At 44.8% G+C, this 23,807-nt stretch overlaps 1 protein-coding gene across 2 annotated transcripts in view; it reads left to right on the top strand.

Annotated features, from left to right (window-relative positions):
• Positions 1-23,807, top strand: part of MTHFD1L (methylenetetrahydrofolate dehydrogenase (NADP+ dependent) 1 like) — a 191,353-nt gene that overhangs the window by 72,306 nt on the left and 95,240 nt on the right. For both annotated transcript variants that reach the window (XR_007133496.1, XM_047769936.1), the window contains exons 17-20: positions 1,577-1,653; positions 4,233-4,373; positions 9,227-9,295; positions 14,163-14,274. Coding sequence is in view for 1 of the 2 variants with exons in the window: in XM_047769936.1 (XP_047625892.1) it covers positions 1,577-1,653; positions 4,233-4,373; positions 9,227-9,295; positions 14,163-14,274 (399 nt within the window). In the remaining variant the exon portion in view is untranslated. The remainder of the gene's footprint in view (positions 1-1,576; positions 1,654-4,232; positions 4,374-9,226; positions 9,296-14,162; positions 14,275-23,807) is intronic.

The following is a 23,807-nucleotide window of genomic DNA, read 5'->3' as shown; positions in this document are numbered from 1 at the left end:
CCCCTGAGTGTGGCTCACGTGTCTGTGGATGTGTGTTAATCAAGTGTGTGTATTTGAGTGTGTGTGAGAGCGTCTTGTATGGAGAGAAAGTGACCAGCCGCAAGCAGGTCAGGGGACAGCAGCGGTGGGCAGGGTGGGCCGGTGCTCTGTGTGAGAAAGAAAACCTCAACATTTTTCATCCTGCAGATGCTTTCACTTCCCGCCGAATTGTACATTTAGTACATTGGATCAAAGGTGTCAATGTGGGCAGCGTGTTTTTTGATTCCACATAAATTATTAGAGACTCTGTGTCCTTCTGGCTCTGATTCCTGGCATTGCAGATTTGTTTTTCACAGACAAAATATACATCAGCACCATTCAGACAGGTCAGTGCAATGAGGAAAGAGCATCGATACCTACTCTGATTATCATTGACTCCCCCCCCCCCCAATACTACTTTATTTGGGAGGGTTTTTTGGTGGTAAAATATTCCTAGCAGATCATTCCTAAGTGTGCATGTAGATACACTCACAAGCTTGCTATGGTTACACCATCACTAATGCCTAGACCCAAACCTTTTCATCATCCTCAACGAAAGCTCTAACATCCTCAACAAAAACTCTTGAGTACCCGTCCTGGCTCAGTGGGTTAAGAATCCAACCAGTATCCCTGAGGATGTGGGCTTGATTCCTGGTCTCATTCAGTGGGTTAAGGATCCAGCGTTGCCATGAGCTGTGGTGTAGGCTGCAGATGTGGCTCGGATCTGGGGTGGCTGCGGCTGTGGTGTAGGCCGGCAGCTGCAGCTCCAATTCGACCCCTAGCCTGGGAACTTCCATATGCCACTTATGCAGCCCTAAACAAACAAACAAACAAACGCTATACTTATTAAACTGTAACACCCTATTTCCTCCCAGTCTCTGGTAATCACCGCTTTACTCTCTGTCTCTATAAATTTACTTATTCTCAGTACCCCATACAAGGGGAATCATATTGTATCTGTTTTGTTTCATTATGTATGTTTTCAGCGTCCCTCCATGGAGTAGCAAATATCAACACTCATTCATTTTTATGGCTGTATAATGTTCCATTGTACATATTATATACCACACTTTATTCGTCTGCTCATCAGTCAGTGGACACTTCATTGTTTCTGTCTTGGCTGTTGTGACTAATGCTGCTGTGATCATGGGTGTGCAGTACCAGCTTTCAGTTCTATTGCGTATATACCTGGAAGTGGAATTGCTGGGTCTGTGTTTAACCTTTGCAGAGACTTAATTGACTTCTTGTGCCTCTGGTTTCAGTGTAAAAAGAACACTGCTTCAGAAATGCTTCTCCTTCCCCCCTCGTCGAACGGCACGCTACCCTGGCCCCAACCCCACACCTAGTGTCCTATGCCTTCCTTTTTTTTCTTAAGGGACTTGGCACTGGCTGGTTGAGCCCTCGCTTCTTGGCCCCGTCTCTGTATCCTCCCCCTGGAAAAGCCCAACCTTGTCCCTTACTCTCTGCTGCCTCCCCAGCACCCAGAACAGTGCCGGACACACTGTTGGGCGGCTGGTCCCTGCTTGTTGATCAAGTTCTCTGTTCTCTTCTCTTTTAGTGTTGGACACAAATGACCGATTTCTACGGAAAATAACCGTTGGGCAGGGGAACACAGAAAAAGGCCATTCCCGGCAGGTAGGTGGCATTTTCCCCGGAGGGGGCATTCTGCTCTCGCCTTCCCACTGGCCCAGAATCTGGTTCTCTGGGTTTCTCTTCTCATTCCTTCTGCAGGGGCCGGTGAGCCTCACGGTGTTATTTCCGGTCCATGAGCAGGACGGGGAAAGGATTAGGAGGCAGTAAGTCTCCAGGTTATTTTGTCATCCCTCTTGCGTGTGTGTGATTTTCGTTGTGTTTCTGGTAAAAGCCCCTTGGGGTGCCCCTTGAAGGTAAAATCTAACATTTTATTGCCAACCTACCGAGTTAGGCTGCCTAACAACTGAAAAATGAAAATCTCAGACACATGAATCACGTTTCATAAACCAAAGAACAAACACCCAGGTATTGGGCTTAATAGCCTGAGAAGTTGTTAAGGATGATGTCTCATTACACAATTCCAGAAAATGTGGAGGATAAATTAGGATGCCCACCTTCCTTTTAATAGATCTTCGCAGGTGGGGTGATGGTGCTTAGGGGACAGAAAGTCATTCCATGATTTTTTCAGCCTGGCACCGCTGGCCTCTAAATGATAATTTTTTGTAGCAAACTTGATACCGTTAACACTATTTTAGATTTATGGCCTTTGCCTTGTTAAGTTTTTATTAGTGTGAAAAGAATCACTTTTACTGTTGTATTCTGTCCTCCTGTGAAATAGACTTTTGGACCTTTAGAAATATTTAAATTAAAAAGGAAACATGAGCAACAAGTCCCACGGTATGTAGCACAGGGAACGGTATTTGAGATCCTGTGATAAACCATAATGGAAAAGAATATTAAAAATAATGTATATGTGTACATATATATGCACATATATATATAACTGAATGACTTTGCTGTACACCAGAAATGAACACAACGTTGTAGATCCATTATACGTCAATTTTTTAAATTTAATTTGATTTTAAAAAGTGAATATGAGGATTGACCGGAGGTGACAAACGAAGCCTCTGCACCCGCCCTCCTCCAAATCCCGCAACTCTCGCACCCACCGTTTTCCGTCAGTTTCCCCTCTAGGAAACCAGAGTCATTGCCATGCATTTTGGGAAGCTCTGGGGAAAGATAGGAAGTTAGACTTGGATTGATGGAGAGAAGCACAGCTAGGCTGGGAGTGTTGGAGGGAGGTGCTAAAGTCAAAGGTAATAGCCCTACTTCTCAGATACAGTCATTTTTCCTCCGCACTGTTTTTAATGGAACGGTGGTAGAGTGAATCCTAAATGTCATACCTTGAAAACCCACGTATGTTTGGAATGGGTTATATTGAGAATATACTAGTTGAATGTAGGTGCATTTGACTTTTAGGTAGTATTTTTCCATTAAATCGATGACGACTGAAATCTCAACCAGGAATGGGCCAGAAAGCTCCTTCTTTCCTTCATTTCCTTTCTTGGCAGTGCCCGAAGTGGGCAGTAAAATGCCTGATGAGGTCATCCCACCAGGGCGCCGCCTTTTTCTCCGTCTGTGAGACTGAACTTGTCTGGCTCACTTGCCCCTTGGGAAGGAGAGAATTCAGCCAGGGCGCGATGAAGTGGTTTTGTCCAGTGGCTGAATCCTGAGGATTTGTTCCTTGTGTCTCTTTTAGTCCCTAGGGGATGAAGATGCACAGCAGAGCCAGGCGAGGCAAAAGGAAATAGCCACTCTCCAGCATGTGTGGCTGGATAGTTCAAGATCTGATGTGGCCAGGCCCCCATGGACAGCTGAACATTAACTCTGTCCTTTTCTGATCCGGAGGATAACACAAGTCGGGTCTCCTCCCTGTGCCAACCTCAAACCCTGGGAAGCTGGTCTCAGAACCATCTTCACGGTCTGTCCTCATCTCTTTGCTGGGCAGACAGATGCCGCCACCCTGACGCATGTGCAACAGAGGCAGTTGGCAAGTTTTTCAGTTTTTCCCGCCATAGGCGTTGAATGCATTTCCCACCCAGTCCTCCAAGCTGGGGGTCCAGGATCAAACTCTCCCGAAATGGTGCCTGCCTTCCGCACCCGCACAGTCCATTGGTGGAGATCTGCCTCCAACAGATCATCACATTACTAATTTGACGTCTGAGGGAGTTCCTGTTGTGACCCCATGGGTTAAGAATCCGACTTGTATCCACGAGGATGAAGGTTCAATCCCTGGCCTTGCTTTAGTGGGTTAAGGACCCGGAGTTGCTGCAAGCTGTGGCACAGGTCGCAAATGGGGCTCGGATCTGGCATTGCTGTGGCAGCTGCAGCTCCGATTGGATCCTAGCCTGGAAACTTCCATATGCCGCAAATAATAATAACTTGACGTCAGAAATGTGTTACAGAAACAACCTACATAGTGCCTTGGGCTGGTGTCCCAGAGGCCTGGCCAGGCCAGTTCTGCTCAGCAGAGCGAATGGAGGAGGGGGTGGCCGCCCTAGGGAGGAGCAGGCGCAGGGCTGTGCAGGTGCGATGCACAGGTGCATTCAGGAGTGGCCCATCGAGGATTCAGGCCTGGGGCCTGCAAGAACTTTCATTGCTGAAGCACAGCTCCCGATGGAGATGGCCGCCCTGGGGGGCCCTACAGCTGACCGTGACCTTGGCTTTTGCTGTTTCAGGCGCAGTTTGACATCGCGGTGGCCAGTGAGATCATGGCAGTGCTGGCCCTGACCGACAGCCTCAAGGACATGAAGGAGCGGCTGGGAAGAATGGTGGTGGCCAGTGACAAAAATGGGCAGCCAGTGACAGCAGATGACTTGGTATGTCCCTCTCAGAAGCTGTCCCTGTTCTTTTGGAGTCCGGAGAATGAAGGTTTTCTTTATCTTAAATCACTAGGTAAAATGGGAATCCAGAGAATTTCTGCCCACTCATTTTTCCACTCATGGTCCTATTTGTACAGCTTTGCAATGTTCTCCTGGAATTTTATAACATGCTAGGACCTGACTGCAACCAAAGCTTGTTAAGTTTATTCCAAGGGCTTTTCGAGAGTCTTTCCAATCCTGATCTCTGTTCTGAGAAAAAGTATGATCAGTGCCTGCTTGAAATTGAGGGCAAGTCACCTTTCCAAGGAATAAGAAGTAAGTGACTCCACCTTTAGGAAAGGAAAGATTAAGATAAAATTGGCACTTCGGGGCCTCCAGACTGCTCCCCGGAGACCCTGGCTTATTTAATTTTGTGCTGTTGACTTGGGTTTCACATTATAAAAGCAGATCTCCCCTACATCATTCGTGTAGCTTTCATTTGAGTGGAATGGTGCTTCTGATAAAGCTTTCATGGAGTCCTGGCACACCAGCACCTTGCTTTATGCCTATTGTAATTTGGCTCAATACCGTGTTGTGATCTAGCTGATGTTTTTTCCTTTTCTTTTTAATAACCACATTTACTCTTTTTTTTGTTGTTGTTGTTGTTTGTTTGTTTTTTTGCCATTTCTTGGCACTGCCGTGGCATATGGAGGTTCCCAGACTAGGGGTCAATTCAGAGCTGTAGCCACCGGCCTATACCAGAGCACAGCAACGCAGGATCTGAGCCACGTCTGCAACCTACACCACAGCTCACGGCAACGCCGGATCCTGAACCCACTGAGCAAGGCCAGGGATGGAACCCTCAACCTCATGGTTCCTAGTCGGATTCATTAACCACTGAGCCATGACGGGAACTCCAAATAATCACATTTACTCTTAATCCCCATCAGTGGTGTAGCTATTTCATTTGCTTGTACGTGTTAATAAGCACACAGTACTTAGTACAACATATATCTGTTGGTGGAGTTCCCACAGTGGCTCAGTGGAAACGAATCTGACTGGCATCCATGAGGACACAGGTTCAATCCCTGTGCTTGCTCAGTGGGTTAAGGATCTGGCGTTGCTCTGGCTGTGGTGTAGGCTGGTACCTACAGCTCCAATTTGACCCCTAGCCTGGGAACCTCCCTATGCCAAAGGTGTGGCCCTAAAAAAAAAAAAAAAAGACCAAAAAAACCCCTCATATATCTGTTGTGTAGCCATTTTACTCTAAATTTAAATTTTATTTTTCCACACCGAGTCACGAACCATAGTAGAATCTTAAGTGCACCCTGATTGTTGAAAAACAGTTGTGAGAATGAGAAAGGCAAATTAAAATATTGATTCCAAGGGCTTGGGGTGTCATTTTAAACCTTTGCCAGAATTTCTTGATTACTTTTTGGCTTCTTTCAAAGAGACAAATCTGACTTGTCAAGTAAATTAAGTAGGTATATTTATATCAGCAGCCCATGGAATGCTTACTCTAAAGCTTAAAGAGTAACCAAAGCCAGGTTACTGGAACAGGAGTGCTTTTTGTCTTTTTAGGGCCATACCCGCAACATATGGAGTTCCCAGGCTAGGGGTCGAATCAGAGCTAGCCTACACCACAGCCACAGCAGCAGGGTATCTGAGCTGCATCTGCAGCCTATACCACGGCTCACTGAAATGCTGGAGCCTTAACCCACTGAGTGAGGCCAGGGATCAAACCCGAGTCCTCAAGGATATTAGTCGGTTCGTTACCACTGAGCCATGAAAACTCGCAGAAGTGCTTGGTTTTTAACAATTATCAACATCTCAAACAGTTCTCTCTAAACTGCTATATGATAGTTTCTGTGGAAATGTATTTCTCTGTATCTTTTTGTCCTTTTAGGGCCGCACCCACGGCACATGCAGGTTCCCAGGCCAGGGGTCTAATCGGAGCTGTAGCCACCGGCCTATGCCAGAGCCACAGCAACACGGGATCTGAGCCGCGTCTGCAACCTACACCACAGCTCATGGCAACGCCGTATTCTTAACCCACTGAGTGAGGCCAGGGATCGAACCTGCAACCTCATAGTTCCTAGTCGGATTCAATTCTGCTGCGCCACGATGGGAACTCCTCTCTGTATATTTTTAATCTTAGGTACCAATACCGATGTGTCAGGAGTTGTTTGAAACTGAATCCATAAATATTTCCCTAAAATTACTATTTGGGTATATGCTAAAACTCTTGGATCTGAATCCAAAAACAAAAAACAAAAAAAACACCAACCCCCAAAGTTGACTCTTTTTGATTTATCTTTTGTGCTTCTTGTTTCCAAAAATATACCTACTTTCTTTAGATTATATTTTATCCCGTGGGAGCTAGCCAGAGGTGATCTTCCTCAGAAAACTGGGGGAGGATTTCAGGGGCTTTTATCCTTTCATTGCACTATGCTATAACTGGGTTTTGATTTGGCCAAGAGAATTTCTGTATTACAGTGAGAAGTGGGATAAAAGCTTCTTTAAGATGGTTGATTCTGATATCCCCTGGCAGAATACCCCCTGCTCACCCACCGAGGACTTGGGATGCAGAATGGGTAGCATAACTTAGAGTGGACACCATAGCTCCGGAACTGCTCTTGTTGGTGAGGTTTTCTGTGCATACTTTTGACAACTAAGAAGCCAAAGAAGGTCAGTTGTGTAGCAGAAAATTAAGCAGGTATTACCTCTCTGAGACAGCCCAACGGAAGTGCCCACCTCTCTTCCTTTTAGTTTCTGGGAAGCATTTGGAATGGTTAAGCCAGGACAGTGCAGAAGAACAGGTGCATCGCTGCCTTCTCCCACCTGCTCTGTGTTATGAAAGGGGGATTGATTTCTTTGAGCTCTTCATGACCAGCAGCTTTCACAGTAAAACATCTTCTTGTGTTTATCATAGATAAGTTACAGTCCTTGGAGTGTACCATAACGTAGAAATGAAGCTTGATTTTTAAAGTAATCTTTGAGGGTGAAAAATATGATAAGATTATAAAAATAAAAATGGTTCGCAGAAGAGAAACATCTAAAATTGCATGACCCAGCAATCCCACTCTTGGGCATATATCCAGACAAAACTCTCCTTAAAAAAGACACCTGCACCCCATGTTCACTGCAGCACTATTCACAATAGCCAAGACATAGAATCAACCCAGATGTCCACTGATAGATGATTGGGTTAGGAAGAGGTGGTATATATACGCACAATGGAATACTACTCAGCCATAAAAAGAACAAACTAGTGCCATTTGCAGCAACATAGATGAAACTAGAGACTCTCATCCTGAGTGAAGTAAGTCAGAAAGAGGAAGATAAATACCATATTATATCACTTATATCTGGACTATAATATATGGCACAAAGGAGCCTTTCCACAGAAAAGAGAATCATGGACTTGGAGAATAGACTTGTGGTTGCCAAGGGAGGGAGAGGGAGAGGGAGGGACTGGGAGCTTGAGGTAAATAGATGCAGAATGTTGCCTTCGGGATGGATTAGCAGTGGGGTCCTGCTGTGTAGCACTGGGAACTCTGTCTAGTCACTTATGATGGAACATGTAATGTGAGAAAAAAGAATGTATACATGTATGTGTAACTGGGTCACCATGCTGTACAGTAGAAAAAATATATAAATAAACGATAAAAAAAATAAATAAAATTTCTGGTAATCGAGGTAGACGGAGAAAGTAATGAACGGATACACTTTGCAGAGATGAGGATTCTCTGTATTCTCCCACCTGATCTGTTCAGATCTGTTGCACGTCCCCTTTTTTCAGGGCTATATTCTTGTGATGCTGCTCATATCAGGCCTTCCAGTATGTGGCTAGTTGGTTGATCAATACTTTCCCAGTACACGAAGGGCATTTTTTTTTTTTTTTTTTTTGCTATTTCTTGGGCCGCTCCTGCGGCATATGGAGGTCCCAGGCTAGGGGTCCAATCGGAGCCGAAGCCACCAGCCTACGCCAGAGCCACAGCAACGCAGGATCCGAGCCGCGTCTGCAACCTACACCACAGCTCACGGCAACGCCGGATCGTTAACCCACTGAGCAAGGGTAGGGATCGAATCCGCAACCTCACGGTTCCTAGTCGGATTCGTTAACCACTGCGCCACGATGGGAACTCCATTTTTTTTTTATTTTTAAAGCTCACCTCTGTGGCCCCTCTTGGCCCACTCTTCCCAGACTTCATCCCTGCCGTCTCTCATCCTTCTCCAGGTTTCTTTCTGGATCCTTCTCTTCCTCAAATGGTACCGTGGGCTTCAAGGGAGCCTGACTTAGAGCCTCGTAGGATTGCAAGGAGGCAGCCACAGTTTATGTACAAGTGGCATCCACTTCTTTGTAGGCAGGTATAGGATGAGAGACAGACAACGAGAAGCCTTTCCGATGCGGCAGTGTTTGGAGTGCCTTCCGTGTCCAGGGGGTGAGGTCAAGAGTGTGGGAAACCAGAACAGTCGCTTTAGACCCTTCCTTTCACCTCGCTTCATCCCCGCTCTGTAACTCGCCTGGTGTTCATTCTGCATCTCTTTTTTTCTGGCAAGAGTGAGATCTCTGGTAATGAACAATAATTTGCGTAATTGCCAGAAAACACTGGCAGGTTCTACTTTATGGCAGAACTGAAAGGTTCTGCTTTATGGCAAGCCTCTTCCACAAAGTAGTTGGCGTCCATTCATGTGGGGGAGAATTGGATGGAGGCAACGGTGTTGCATCACCTGTAGTTCAGAGGTGTCAGCAGCCTGTGGGGAGGCCCACCCAGCAGGCCGGGCAGTGATTCAGCTTGGCACACACGATCTTTTGTCAATAATCTAAGTAAGTGTTGTTTGTTTGTTTTTCTTCCCGTTTCCTTTAGGGGGTGACAGGTGCTTTGACTGTTTTGATGAAAGATGCGATAAAACCAAATCTGATGCAGACCCTAGAAGTAAGTGATTTTCTTTTCATAGAAATTGTTGACAGAGTTGCATTCAGTGCATTGTTTATGCATCCTCGCAAGTCAGCATTTATAGCCAACACGAGCCCACAAGGAGCATCAGAGTAACCCCTTAGTCATCCAAAAAGAAAGGTTAAGAATGTATTTATAGGGTTTTTTTTGTATATGATTCATATCTTGGCCATGAAATGCTGGAGTACTCCAGTAATGACCCGAAGTAGAAACTTAGAAACTCAGTGTCTAGTATCTCAGTAAGTTGTGTAACCATGTTTATCACGTCTACATTATATTTTCTTTTCTTTTTTTTCTTTGTCTTTTTAGGGCCGCTCCCACAGCATATGGAAGTTCCCAGGTTAGGGGTCGAATTGAAGCTACAGCTGCCAGTTTCCGTCACAGCCACAGGAACACCAGATCCTTAACCCACTCAGAGAGGTCAGGGATCCAACCCACATCCTCATGGACACTAGTTGGATTCGTAACCCACTGAGCCACAGCATGAATGCCTACATGATGTTTTATATATTGCCCTTCTTCTTTTTTTTTTTTTTTTAAACTTAGCTTCTCATAATCATTAGGTTTTGGGAATTTTGGTTGGTTTGTTTGTTTCAGGGAAAACAGACAGTAAATGCTGAGAAATGTTTTCCAGGAAAGTATGCTGTGCTCTATTGCATGTGTGTGTGTGTGTGTGTGTGTGTGTGTGTGTGTGTGTGTGTGTGTGTGTGTGTGAGTGTGTGTGAGAGAGAGAGAGAGAGAGAGAGAGAGAGAGAGTCTTGCCGTGCTCTTGTCTTTATTGAACTTTTTCTCCAGCTGCACTTTCCTCTCGTATCAGCCATGTGATGACCCTTGAACTCTGATTCTAATCTCCTGACCTCAGACTTGTAGGCGTGGTTACTAAGGGCCACTTGGATGGACAAAAGGCATTTCAAACCTATGTATTAAAAAAAAAAAAAAATCTTTTGGAGTTCCCATGGTGGCACAGCAGAAATGAACCCAAATAGTATCCATGAAGGTGTGGGTTCGATCTCTGGCCTTGCTCAGTAGATTAAGGATCTGGCATTGCTGTGGCTGTGGTGTAGGCCAGTGGCTACAGCTCTGATTCAACCCCTAGCCTGGGAACGTCCATATGCTGCAGGTGCAGCCCTAAAAAGTCAAAAAATGAATAAAAGGATCTTTGATTCCTAAACACCTCCTACTTCCTCCATCCTCCAAACCTACTCAGAGGTTCAAGCCAAAAATTCTGGAAGCCCCCTCCCCGCCCATCTCATCCCTGGGGAGACATCCCCCAGGATGCGTCTGATCTTCTGATCTGCCCCCTTTCTCTCGTGCCTCAGCCCCCAACATATCCACCTGCACCACTGCAGCAGCCTCTCCAGTGGTTGCTCTCCTTCATTGTCTTCCAAAATTCTTTCTTCACTTAGAGCCAGTAGTCTCAAAAACCTAAATCAGGTCCTGTTGGCCCCTCCTAGAGCTTGTGGGTGATTCGCCCTCGTCCTCACTCTGCCCTGGAAATCCCGCAGGATCTGGGCCCTACCCCTTCCCCCCCCCCACCCCATCCCCCATCCCCCCCCATCCTCATTCTTGAGTTTCTCTGCCCAGAATACTCCTCCTGCTCTTCACTTGTCTGGCCCCTTCCTGTCTCTCAGCACTTAGAACCTTTAAATATCAGCTTCCCCGGGTCACTCTTTCCAAGGAAGCCCCAGTCACTCTGTCCTGTCACCACCTCTGTGTGGCTGAAGTATTATCTGAGAGTGCCTCTTGAACACGGCCTTCAGTCAAATTCAGTTAAATGTGTGTATGAAGTCTGTTACCTGGACCCTAAATATTCCTTCTAGATTTACCTGGCTAGTCAGTGACACTAGGAATCCAAAGCAGCAAATGATGTAAAAATCACTGTTAATGTACAGACTGTGCTGTAGTGCTTAGGGTTTTTGTGTTGTTTTGTTTTCTTTCTTTTTTTTTTTTGTCTTTTTGCCTTTTTCTAGGGCCGCACCCTCAGTATATGGAGGTTCCCAAGCTAGGGGTCCAATCAGAGCTGTAGCTGCCAAGCCTACGCCAGAGCCACAGTAATACAGGAACCGAGCCATGTCTGCAACCCACACCATAGCTCACGGCAACACTGGATCCTTAACCCACTGAGCAAGGCCAGGGATTGAACCCGCAGCCTTATGGTTCTTAGTCAGATTCGTTAACCACTGAGCCACAAGGGAAACTCCTGTTTTCTTTTTTTATGGCTGTACCCATGGCATATGGAGGTTCCCAGGCTAGGGGTCCAATCAGAGCTGCAGCTGCTGGCCTATGCCACAGCCACAGCAGCGCCAGATCCGAGCTGAGTCCGCGACCTACACTGCAGCTCACAGCAACACCTGATCCTTAACCTACTGAGCGAGGCCAGGGATCGAACCCGCCTCCTCATGGATTCTACTCAGGTTCTTAACACAGTGAGCCACAATGGGAACTCCCTATGCATTTCTTTCTTTCTTTATTTTGAGCAGCCGAATATTAAGTGCTGTGTAGCCACATGTGGATAGCGTCTGTTGTATCAGAGAGCGTAGATATAGAACATTTCAAGCATTGCACAAACTTCTTTTGGATAATGCTCTTTTAGGCCTCTGGCAAGCAAGAAGCAATTGAGGTGTTACTCCTATGAAATGTTAGGAAACGTTACTCTCATGAAGTCCATTATAGAGAATATCCATAGTTGTCTTCACATCGAAACCAGATCGTTCCTGTTACTGTTTCCCTAAGTGTTCTGCTTCTAAAATAAAATATCAAATTCAAGACAGATATTCTTATGTTTTTGAATTAGTGATAGAATTTCTTAAACTATTAACTCAATGGACTGTGCCATCTAAGTACAATGATTGCTTGAGTGTGCATTTGTGTCTTTGCGTTTAAATGTCAAACAATGATTTAAGTATTTCTCTATTAAAACCACTCCTGGGGGAGTTCCTATTGTGACTCAGCAGGTTATGCACTCGACTAGTATCCATGAGGATGCAGGTGCGATCCCTGGCCTCGCTCAGTGGGTTAAGGATCCGGCGTTGCTGTGGCTGTAGGCCAGCAGCTGTAGCTCCAATTTGACCTCTAGCCTGGGATCTTCCAGGTGCCACAAGTGTGGCCCTAAAAAGAAAAAAAAAAAGAGAAAAGAAAAAACAAAAACACTCCTGGGAGTTCAAGAACCAGGGCTCTTGAACTGGTTTTAGTAATCAGTCCACTGTGTGGCCTTTAATTTTACTTTATTAAAATTAAAATGTTGCCGATCTAGTCCCTAGAATGGCTATCCGAGAGTAGCAACGAGTTTATGCTGATGCTGCCACCCCCTGTCCCCTGTCCCCTGGAGACCGGTGCATGGTGCTTCTCAGACGGATGACCATGGTGAAAGTTGCAGGTTACAGAGCCATGGAGCCAGCCGCCCCCTCCCCTCCCCCAGGGGTGGCACCAGTGGCCTTGTCCTCTTCAAACTTTCCTCACTCGCCCTACTAGCTTACCTAGGACTTGCAAGGCTAGGAGGTGATGGAGGCCCGAGATCTTTGAAACAGTATGTTTTTCAGCCCACTTAAAAGTTTACCTTCACAGAGGTGAGAAATTGAAGATGAGTAGACAGAGATCTAGACATTAAACCTACATGTATCCATTTCCATAAACTCGTATGTTTCGGTTTTAATCTCTGTTATTTCCACCAACATCGATATGATCTCATCAGGACCCCGTGACTGTCCCTCCTGATGACTTTGGGAGGAAAAGTAAATAGAACACTCACCGAGTGGCTTTGGTAAACTCTTTTTTTTCACGTGCAGCAATATTTCTTTTGTTGCCTTTCTTCCTGCTTTTGTTGAGCTTTTTCAGCTTTGAGACTTGTTCGGCCAACAGCCCATCCTGGTTCGTGGGAACTTCCCACGATTCCCCAGCCCCACCCCTGCCTCCCCCGCTGCCTCCCCCATGTCAGTGAAAGGGCAGCCTGTATTTTCACAGGTGGAGCCATGGCTTCATACACACAGAACCCAATGGCCCTGGCTGGCTCTGAATAAAACCCCAACATTTTAATCCATGGGGATGAGTTTTCTTTAGCTAGGGCCACAGTCTCTTCAAATGAACATATGACAGATTTTGAAAATAATTAAAATCCAGAGTTTTTGATAATTCCCTTATTTCCTTGTGCCTTTTTCAGTAACATTCTAACATGTTCCTGTGAGTGAAATGTTTCTTTTTTTAAATGTTTACACTCTTTTTGTTTGTTTGTTTTTGTTTTGTTTTTGGATCCTAGTCAGGTTCATTAACCACTGAGCCATGAAGGGAACTCCACATTCTTTTTTTTTTTTTGTATTATTTTCCATCATGGTAAATTTTTCTTTTGCTGTCTTAATAGTTACTAGATTTTTAACATGTAACAGAGACAAAAAAATTTTTAATCGTAGCACTAAGATTATTATTGTAAATATAAAAGTGCCCTATAGTAATATGCACTTACCCTGCTCTGATTTCCACAATACATTTATTGTATTGATTTTAATGGTTATTTTAAATTTTTATTGAATTGATTAATTAGTGGAGGGGGACATTTAAACAAGCTTCCATCAGAGTTTAATTCCATACTGAAGAAAATAATGCATAATAATATGAAATATGGTTTATTTCATAGTCCCTGATGCAGTTAACACATTGCCTTATCAAAACTATAGTGGGAAATAACTGATTCTCATAACTTTTTTTAGCGGGGGAGTGGGGGGCATGCCTGCATGTGGAAGTTCCTGGGCCAGGGACTGAATTCTCAACAGTGATAATTCTGGATCCTTAACCCACTGAGCCACCAGGGAACTCCTCTCATCGTTTTTTCAAATTTGTTCTTCCACTTCCATAGGGGACACCTGTATTTGTACATGCCGGCCCCTTTGCCAACATCGCCCATGGCAACTCTTCTGTATTGGCTGATAAAATTGCCCTGAAACTGGTTGGTGAAGAAGGATTTGTAGGTAAGTCACTTCTTTAAATTTATTTGTTGCAGACTATTGATGAAATTTAAAAGATGATGCCTGGAACAGAGTGAGATCCATTCTGATTGGAATATATTCTTATAAACCCATTTTTCAGAGATGGCCTCAGTACTGGAAAAACGCTAAGTAAGGTCTGGTCTGTATTAGTGAATGATGTTATGGTTGAACCATAGTTTTTTGGGGGGTTTTTTGGGTTTTTTTTTTTTTTGGTCTGTTTTTTTAGGGCCACACCTGTGGAATACAGAAGTTCCCAGGCTAGGGGCTGAATTGGAGCTGCAGCTGCCAGCCACAGCCACAACCACAGCAATGCCAGATCCGAGCCAAGTCTGCAACCTACACCACAGCTCACACCAATGCTGGATCCTTAACCCATTAAGCGAGGCCAGGGATCAAACCTGCGTCCCCATGGACATTAGTCGGGTTTGCTACCACTGAGCCACAGCAGGAAATCCTAAACCGTAGACTTTGATATCAAGTGCATATCGGTTTGAGCTCTGACACTTGCTGGCTACATGATCTGCATGCATTGTAATGACTGCTGAGCCTCATCTGTAAAATGGCTTTAAGAGTATTGTATCACTCCTTATAAGGTTAATGTGAAAACCAAATGAGATTATTTATTCATTAAGCAAATATTTATTGAGAACCTGCCACATACAAGGCATGTGACTCAGAGCTGTGGCTACATGGTGAGCTAAGCAGACCTTAGTGGGGGGAAAAAAACATTTAAACAAGCTTCCATAAGGGTTTAATTCCATACTGAAGCATATAATGCAGAATACTGTGAAATATGGTTTATTTAATCCTGCCCACCTGGAGAATGTTATCTAGTGATGTGTGTAATTTATCAGGAAAATGTGCTTATTCAATCTTAGAGCCGTCATTAGCAGTAATAGTACTGCTAATAACTTGAGATCAGTCTGCGCCTCCTCGAATCAGAGTGTGCTTTTTTATCCTAATGGAGGACAGATTCCATCCATTAGACAGGGACATTTTAACCGGCAGGACTTCACACTTTTTGCTGCTGTCAAGCTCTTTGAGGCACGTACCTGCTTCTCTTTGGCTTCTGTTGGGGGTTTGGGTATTCCAGCCAGAAAGAGTACGCAGCTGCCACAGTCCATGCCAGCACCACTCCCCCCCGTAATGTTAAGGCTGTGAGAAAACAAAAGACAAAAAAACAAAGATTCATGGAGTAGCACCAGAATGTGACTCCTGAGGGGTTTCACTGGCAGATTTTCACATAGCAAGAGGTAATTTCCATTGACCACATGAGTGCCTATAATCACCAAGTCTAGCAATTCACAGTCTAGCTTCTTTCACACTGATCATCAGCCTTGTATCAAACTCAGACGTGAGTTATTTTACTAGAAAAGATTCTGCTGGGCAAGACAATTCAGCTCTGTGCTTTTATGCTCAGCCATTACAAAGTTCACTCAGGGTCTTTGAGACTATTTTAAGAATTCCTTATAGCCATGCAGTCAAGATCAAAGGAGGATTTATATAGTTCATTTCTCAAAGGTCTGTGTTATACAGCACTCATGGACTTGGCTGCTTCAGTACCAATTCCACTGCGAGAGACATAGCGTCTAAATGGATTTGCTCAATTGATCACAGCATAATTGTAGAGCTAATGGTTGGAGGTTGGGTAAGGGCATCACTGAAAAGTTGGGTACTTAAAGTGCAGCTTCTTAATGCATGAACTCCACAAATAAAAGAGCTTCTAGAAGAAAGCACTGCTCTCTGCCACTTTATCAACACATATTTATAGAATATGTGTTATTGAGGCAAAGGATGGTTAAAGGTATATGCTAATGAAGTACCCAAAACATACTAGCTCTCTGCGTATGACCTTGGATAAGCCGTTAGCATCATTGCACATGTCCTTTGTAGACATTTTCATCTGAAGATGAGAGGTTGGACCAGATGAGGAATTGGATCTGGATAGGTAGCCCTGGACCCAGCGTTAGAAGCTGTGGAATCGAACCTTGACTGAGAAAAAGACTTGAAGCAATTTGCTTAACTTCTCTAGGGCTCAGTGTCTTTTTTTTTTCTTAAAGCCACTCCTGTGGCACATGGAGGTTCCCAGGGTAGGGATCGAATCGCAGATACAGCTGCTGGCCTATACCACAGCCATTCGGAATCCGAGCCTCGTCTGTGACCTACACCACAGCTCACGGCAGCACTGGATCTTTAACCCACTGAGCGAGGCCAGGAATCAAACCCCCATGTTCATGGATACTAGTCTGGTTCATTACCGCTGAGCCACAATGGGAACTCCTCAATGTCATCTTTTGATAAAAGGAGAATACCTATGCTGCAGCATTTCATTGAGTAATATCCAATGAGAAAGTGCTTTGTCAACCTAGAGAACTATGCACATGTCTTTTTTCTAGAAGCTCTTTTATTTGTGTGAATTATTTCTATGATCTCTAAGAAGCTGTATGTGGGAGATAGTTCAGTGACAATAACATCTATCTATTGGTTTTACACACACACACACGCACACGCACACACACACTTGGGTAAAATTTATGGCCCATCCTTCTCTCTCCCAGTTAATATATGTTTCCCTCAAAATATTTTTTAAAACATTCCTCTAGTCACTTTTAGTCACAAGAATAGTCTCACTGGAGTTCCTGTCGTGGCTCAGTGGTTAATGAACCTGACTGGCATCCATGAGGACACAGGTTCGATCCCTGGCCTCGCTCATTGGGTTAAGGATCTGGCATTGCTGTGAGCTGTGGGGTAGGTGGAAGATCCTGTGTTGCTGTGGCCCTGGAGTAGGCTGCTAGCTACAGCTCCAATTGGACCCCTAGCCTGGGAACCTCCATATGCCACCAGTACGGCCCTAAAAAGAGAGAAAAACAACGAAAAAGAATAGTCTCACTTTCCTAAAAAGGATTTGTTTCCAGTCTCGTCAAAAATCAAAAACTCCAAATTACATTCAAATTGAAACTTCTCCTCCATCCTGGGTCTGCTTCTAGGCAACAGTGGGAAGGGGGACGTGGCTGCTTCTCTGTCCCCTCACACCTTGCACTTAGGCTGACTCTGGCCTCTCCAGGGTTGAAGGGCTTGCCCATTCAATGGTACCAATCCAGCCTCTTCCACAATCTTAGCAGACCTCTGGACTATGTATGGCCTCCATAGAAAATCCTGTTTCTGGTTCCACAGCTGGTCTCCAGGTACCACTGACCTTCGACTTGCTGTCAACTACCCACCATCAGTAGGAGTGCAGCCAGGGCTGCCTCTTCACCTCGTGGACAACCTCTCATACCCTGGTCCACCATGGTGTCCACCGTGGCAGTCAGTCTCCTTTCCAGTTGCTCAGCTGCAGCATCACCCTAACTCCTAAAAAGAGGGAAGAGCTCTTCCTCTTTCCCCCTGGAGGGAAGGTTACATCAAAAAATAAATTGTTGGGAGTTCCCACTGTGGTGCAGTGGGTTAAGGATCCAGCATTGTCTCTACAGCAATTCGGGTTGCTGTTGTGGCTTAGGTTCAGTCCTGGGCTGGGAACTTCCACATGCCACAAGTGTGACCCCCCCAAAAAATTGTTTATGATATAGGACACAATATTAAAAAAGCAAGTGGTAGATGAGGAAGAAGCAAAGTTAATAGAACTTCTATTAACTACTCTCAAAGTTAATAGAAGAACGACTAGCATTCAGAATATATAAACCATCCATGGACTACAGATTGGTTTTTAAAAAATGATCCAATAGAAAGACCAGCAAGGAATTTGAAAAGTAATTCACGGAAGAAGAGAAATCTGACGGAATTTGTGGTCAAAGGAACATATATATTGAAGTCTTTTGTTTTTTGTTGCTGTTGTTTTGTTTTTGTCTTTTTGCCTTTTCTTGAGCCACACCCGTGGCATATGGAGGTTCCCAGGCTAGGGGTCCAGTCGGAGCTGTAGACACCAGCCACACCAGAGCCACCGCAACACGGGATCTGAGCTGCATCTGCGACCTACACCACAGGTCACGGCAATGCCGGATCCCTAACCCACTGAGCAAGACCAGGGATCAAACCCACAACCGCATTGTTCCCAGTCGGATTCGTTAACCACTGAGCCAGGACCCAAACCCCCTGGTACACATTTCTTGAGGTTCTGCTATATGTCAGGTTGTATAGGGTAGAGATTGGGAATCAAAGATCATGAAGACACGTTTCTTCCCCTCCAGTAATTTATAACCTGGTGTGAGAGACAAGCCTATGAATAGAATCTGCATTGTGAGTACAATGCCCCTAGGAGGTTTCGTATCATAAGGATTACCAAGGAATTTTAAGAGAGGATGAGCATCTCTTAAATACAAGCTTCTCCATACTCTGAGTTTTGCTAAGGTACATTTAGTCTAATTTTTTTGTCCTATCCCAGCACACACAAGGAAGGTATTGTTTTGCCTACTCTGCAATAATAATTACTCAGAGAATGGAATCTATAGTCCATTTAGACTTAAAACAGAGTGGAGTTTAATTAACTGCATATATTTGTTAGACCAGAGCAAAAGGCTTCATGAGACGCTGGGGGAAAGTGCTGTGGTCGTCGTGATTTCTGTTTCTCCTTTAGTCAGCAATCCTTGTGGGAGTCCACTCAACGTCCACTCATTGCTGGAAAGGCAAACTGTTTTTGGCATCAAGCCCCAGTCATGTGTTATCTCAAAAAATGAAAAGAAAGTAAAGGAAATCGGCAGTGAGTTTTTCAGTTTTTAAAACTATTTATAGGGATTTCAAACTTGCTTTTTTAAATTTGTTTTCCACTCTCTTAATTTGGTTTTCATTTTCATTTTGAATGAATATCTTGCCTTCACTCTGGAATGCATCGTCCACGTATATAGCTTTATAGCCAGTGGTTCTTAACTGCCAGTCACCAACTCTCTCCTCCCATAATCAAACACACAGAATTACATATTGGAGGGTTTTTGTGTTTTTTTGTTGTTTTGTTTTGTTTTGTTTTGTTTTGTTTTGTTTTTGCTTTTTAGGGCTGCACCTGAGGCATATGGAGGTTTCTAGGCTAGGGGTCCAATCGAAGCTACAGCCTCCGGCCTACGCCACAGTCACAGCAATGCTGGATCCGAGCTGCATCTGTGACCTACATCAAAGCTCAGGGCAATGCCGGATCCTCAACCCACTGAGCGAGGCCAGGGATCGAACCCAAAACCTCATGGTTCCTAGTCAGGTTCATTTCTGCTGCACCGCAGGAAGAACTCCCATTTATGGCATTTCTGATTTCTCCACATTCTTCCCAATTTGTACTGTTTAGATTTTTTTTTTTTTTTTTATGTCTGGCCAATCTGGTGGTAGTGAAAGATATTTCCTTGTAGTTGTGAGTAAGGCATATTTGTAGACATTTCAGAGCATTTGTGAGTTGCCTGTTTTCTTTTGGGCTGTTATGTCTTCCTTATTATTTTATAATATATTTCGTAGGTTCAGAATAGGAATACGTTGCCATTCAGTGCTACAAATATATTCTCCTGTGTGTGGCTTATCTTTCAAATGTGTTGGTTGTACCTTTTCCTCGTCCCTTCCTTTGTCTTTATGATTTTGGCTTCAGGGGTCAGAAAGACCATCTATGTTGGTTCATAAAAAGTTGGGTCTTACATTTAGACCTTTCATCATTTCAGAATTTGTGCTTGTGCATGGCATCCCTTTTTCATAATTCATAAAATTTGTGAAACTTCTCTTCTTCTGCAATTCTTTCAGAGGTGCTTGTCAGCCCTGTTCCCACCCCCCCCCCCCCCAAGAAAGACGAAGAAGTTTTAAGAGCTCTAGGTCAAGGCTCAAGGGCAGTACCCGTGCTGGTCAGCTGTTTGCTTTGGGACCTTCCTCTGGAACTGCTTTTAAATCCATCTGCCCTAGTTTCCATGTGGCTCAGTGGGTTATGAACCCAGCTAGTATCCATGAAGATGTGGGTTTGATCCCTGGCCTCCATCAGTGGGTTGAGAATCCGGCATTGCTTCAAGCTGCGCTGTAGGTCGCAGACGTGGCTTGGATCTGGTGTTGCTATGGCTGTGGTGTAGGCCGGCAGCTGTAGGCCAGTTCAACCCCTAGACTTGGAACTTCCACATGCCACAGGTGTGGCCCATAATGAAAAAAAAAAAAAAAATCCATTTACCCTGGCTTTCTGCCTCCCCAAGGAAGAGGAGCTTAAGGGATGGTTTCTCCAGCACTGCTTATCACTAAGAGATTATGGTTTTCTTCTAGGAAGATTGCAAGCATCACCTCTTCCCAACTGTTGATGCTGAGCTTTATTCAGTAGGGATATCTGGCCTTTCTGGAGAAGTGAAAAATTCCTGTTCTTACTGCCTGTGTTGATCCTTGTTGTTCAATTCTGAATATTTGTCAAAAAAAAGTCCCTTGGCACTTTGAAAAGAAAAGGAAGAAAGAACTTTCACGGGTCAAGATAATAGGCAGTAAAGGCCTTGGCTCAGCAGAAAAAGGAGCCCATTAATGATAGCCAGTTTTCTAGAACTGATTTTCTAGAAGTAAAAAAACAGAACCAATGAGTATTAAGTAACTAACTGTATAACTTATTCTAATAAAGTAACTGAACACTTTTTAGTTGGAAGCCTTGTTTCTACTTGCTTTTCTCTGCGGTACATTTGGAATAGGAAATTATTCGAAGTCTTGTGTACTCCCCTCCGCCCTCCCCCTGGTCCCATTTCTCTGCTTTCCCATTACAAGTACGAACATTCTTCCAGTTGGGGTATTGATCTTCATGTTTTTAGTTATTGCTGCTAACTTACCCGTGTTCTTTTGTATATGTCAGCTATTTTCATAAGCATTTTTTAAGCTTAGAAATAAGATTTGTTAATTACAGGTCACCAAATTTTACAGGCTAATTCTTTAATGCTTCAGTGAAATTCAGTTAGAATAACATTAAGTTAGACTCTCTTGAGGGGGGACAGTCATTTTGATGCCAATTTGGTTTATTGGTCATTTTCTGCTGTAATACTGAAAATCCTAGTAATAGTGATGATTTTCATCCCAGAGCAGTGATTTTCCTCGGGGTTTTGATTGCACGCTTCAACTGCATGAGTTTGAATTGCTCTCCGCTGTGACATTGGGTATGTTGAGTAACCTCCCCAAATCTGGTTTCTCCTTACCTACATCAGGGTAAGGTGCAATAAGACTGGCAAAAGCACAGACTCTGGCCCAAACTGAATTGTGGGCACCACCTGCGTTCCCCCATCCCCCTTAACATGCTCGGGATCTTTACTTTTAAGATAAATTTTCACAAGTACTAATACAGGAGTTGCCGTTGTGGCGCAGCAGAAACGAATCTCATTAGGAACCATGAGGATGCGGGTTCTATCCTCGGCCTCACTCAGTGTGTTAAGGATCCAGTGTTTCCATGAGCTGTGGTGCAGGTCGAAGACACGGCTCAGATCTGGTGTGGCTGTGGCGTAGGCTGGCAGCTGTACCTCTGATTCAACCCCTAGCCTGGGAAACTCCATGAGTGGGGCCCTAAAAAAAGCAAAAAAACAAGACAAACCAAAAAAAAAAACCCACACAAATACTAATGTATTCTCTCAAATGAAAGTATATGCGTTCTGACGATAGAAAACACTGCTATTCATCCCCTTCTCAGACAAAGGCATTTAGGACGTGAGCTGTAGAAGGAATCTGAGACTGGGTGGATCCTCCTGGAAAGGCTTGTTTAAAGTGCTGTGTAATTAGAACCAGGAAGCAAGCAGGATGCACTGGAACTCAGCAACCCCCCAGGTGCATGGTGTCACTCTAGTACATTTGCCTCTTTATTTTTTCTTTTTTTGGAGGGGGGCGCTGCATGTGTGGCATATGGAGGTTCCCAGGCTAGGGGACGAATTGGAGCTGCAGGTGCTGGCCCATGTCGCAGCCAAAGCAATGCAGGATCCGAGCCACGTCTGCGACCTACAGCATGGCTCACAGCAACACCAGATCCTTAATCCACTGAGCGAGGCCAGGGATCGAATCTGCATGCTCATGATCCTAGTTGGGTTCGTTACCGCTGAGCCACAACGGGAACTCCACGTCTGCCGTTTTGAATCTGAAACTCTTATTTGCTAACTATTGAAATAAAAGGGGAAAGATTTTAGTGTTTGCAAAAATAATGAAGTTATCGTATCTTCTCTAAGCCATCCTTTTCATTTAACATGAGGTTTCTAAGAGTCTCTCCAAGTTGTTACATCTAGCAGCTGGTGAATATACCACCACTTATCCATTCTCTTGTCAACAGGCATTTAGGTTCTTCCCAGTTATGGATTATTATAAACTGCAGGTGTTGGAGTTCCCGTCATGGCGCAGTGGTTAATGAATCCAACTAGGAACCATGAGGTTGTGGGTTCGATCCCTGGCCTCGCTCAGGGGGTTAAGGACCCAGAGTTGCCATGAGCTGTGGTGTAGGTCGCAGACACGGCTTGGATCCCGCGTTGCTTGGCTCTGGCGTAGGCCGGTGGCTACAGTTCCGATTGGACCCCTAGCCTGGGAACCTCCCTATCCTGCAGGAGCGGCCCTGGAAAATGCAGGAAGACAAAAAAATAATAAAATTTTAAAAATAATAATAAACTGCAGGTGTTATGATGAGCAGACATTCCTACTCTTACCTCCTTCCTGATGCCTTTGTGCAAGAGCTTTACTCTAAGAAAGAATCAATATGCTGGCAACATCCTACATGAGCACAGCATAAAACAGTTTCAGGAGTTCCCATTGTGGCTCAGCAGGTTAAGAACCAGACTCATGTCCATGAGAAAGAGGGTTCCATCCCTGGGCTTGATCAGTGGGTTAAGGATCCAGCCTTGACGCAAGCTGCAGCATAGGTCACAGATGCGGCTCAGATACAGTGGTGCTGTGGTGTAGGCCAGCAGCTGCAGCTCCAGTTTGAGTCCTAGCCCAGGAGCTTAATATTTGGTATCTCTTGGAAGAACCAAATATAATCTCCTCACCACGCCCCCCACCTGCCCTCTTAATCTCATCTCCTGGCCTGCCTTTCCCCAAGGTGCTCTAGCATCTGGCTTGGGTACTGCATGCTTCCTTCCTCATCAGGGCCCTGGTGTGTGCTGTTCTCACTCTCAACGCTCTCCCATGACTGTGGGCTTTGCTTCCTTCCTTCTCTCAAGCCTCAGTGTCAGGGAGCCCCGCTGTGTGCACCAGCCCCTCCGCAGCACCCCTCTCCACTGCACTGCTGCCTCTGCCAAATGTGCGCATGTGTGTGTAGGCGCTGCCGGTCCTTCTCTCCACTGAATAGAAAGCCTTAGAACACTGAGACTTTGGCCCTTGTGTTCTCTGCTACATTCCCAGCTTCTGAGTAAATGTCTCCCCGATTCAAAGAACTCCATAGAGGTTGGGAGTATCCATAAATTGTTCTTATCCATAAACTGTATAAGAATTTCAGGGAGTTCCCATTGTGGCTCAGCGGGTTAAGAACCTAACATAGTGTTTGTGAGGGTGTGGGTTCCATCCTGGGCCTCGCTGAGTGGGTTGAGGATCCTGGGTTGCCTGCAAAGCTGCAGCATACATCACAGATGTTGCTTGGA

The sequence above is a fragment of the Phacochoerus africanus genome, chromosome 2 (genome assembly GCF_016906955.1).
Source record: "Phacochoerus africanus isolate WHEZ1 chromosome 2, ROS_Pafr_v1, whole genome shotgun sequence".
NCBI classification, from domain to species: Eukaryota; Metazoa; Chordata; class Mammalia; order Artiodactyla; family Suidae; genus Phacochoerus; species Phacochoerus africanus.
Note: the sequence above shows the minus strand (reverse complement) of the source record. Positions and strands in the feature narration are given on the sequence as shown.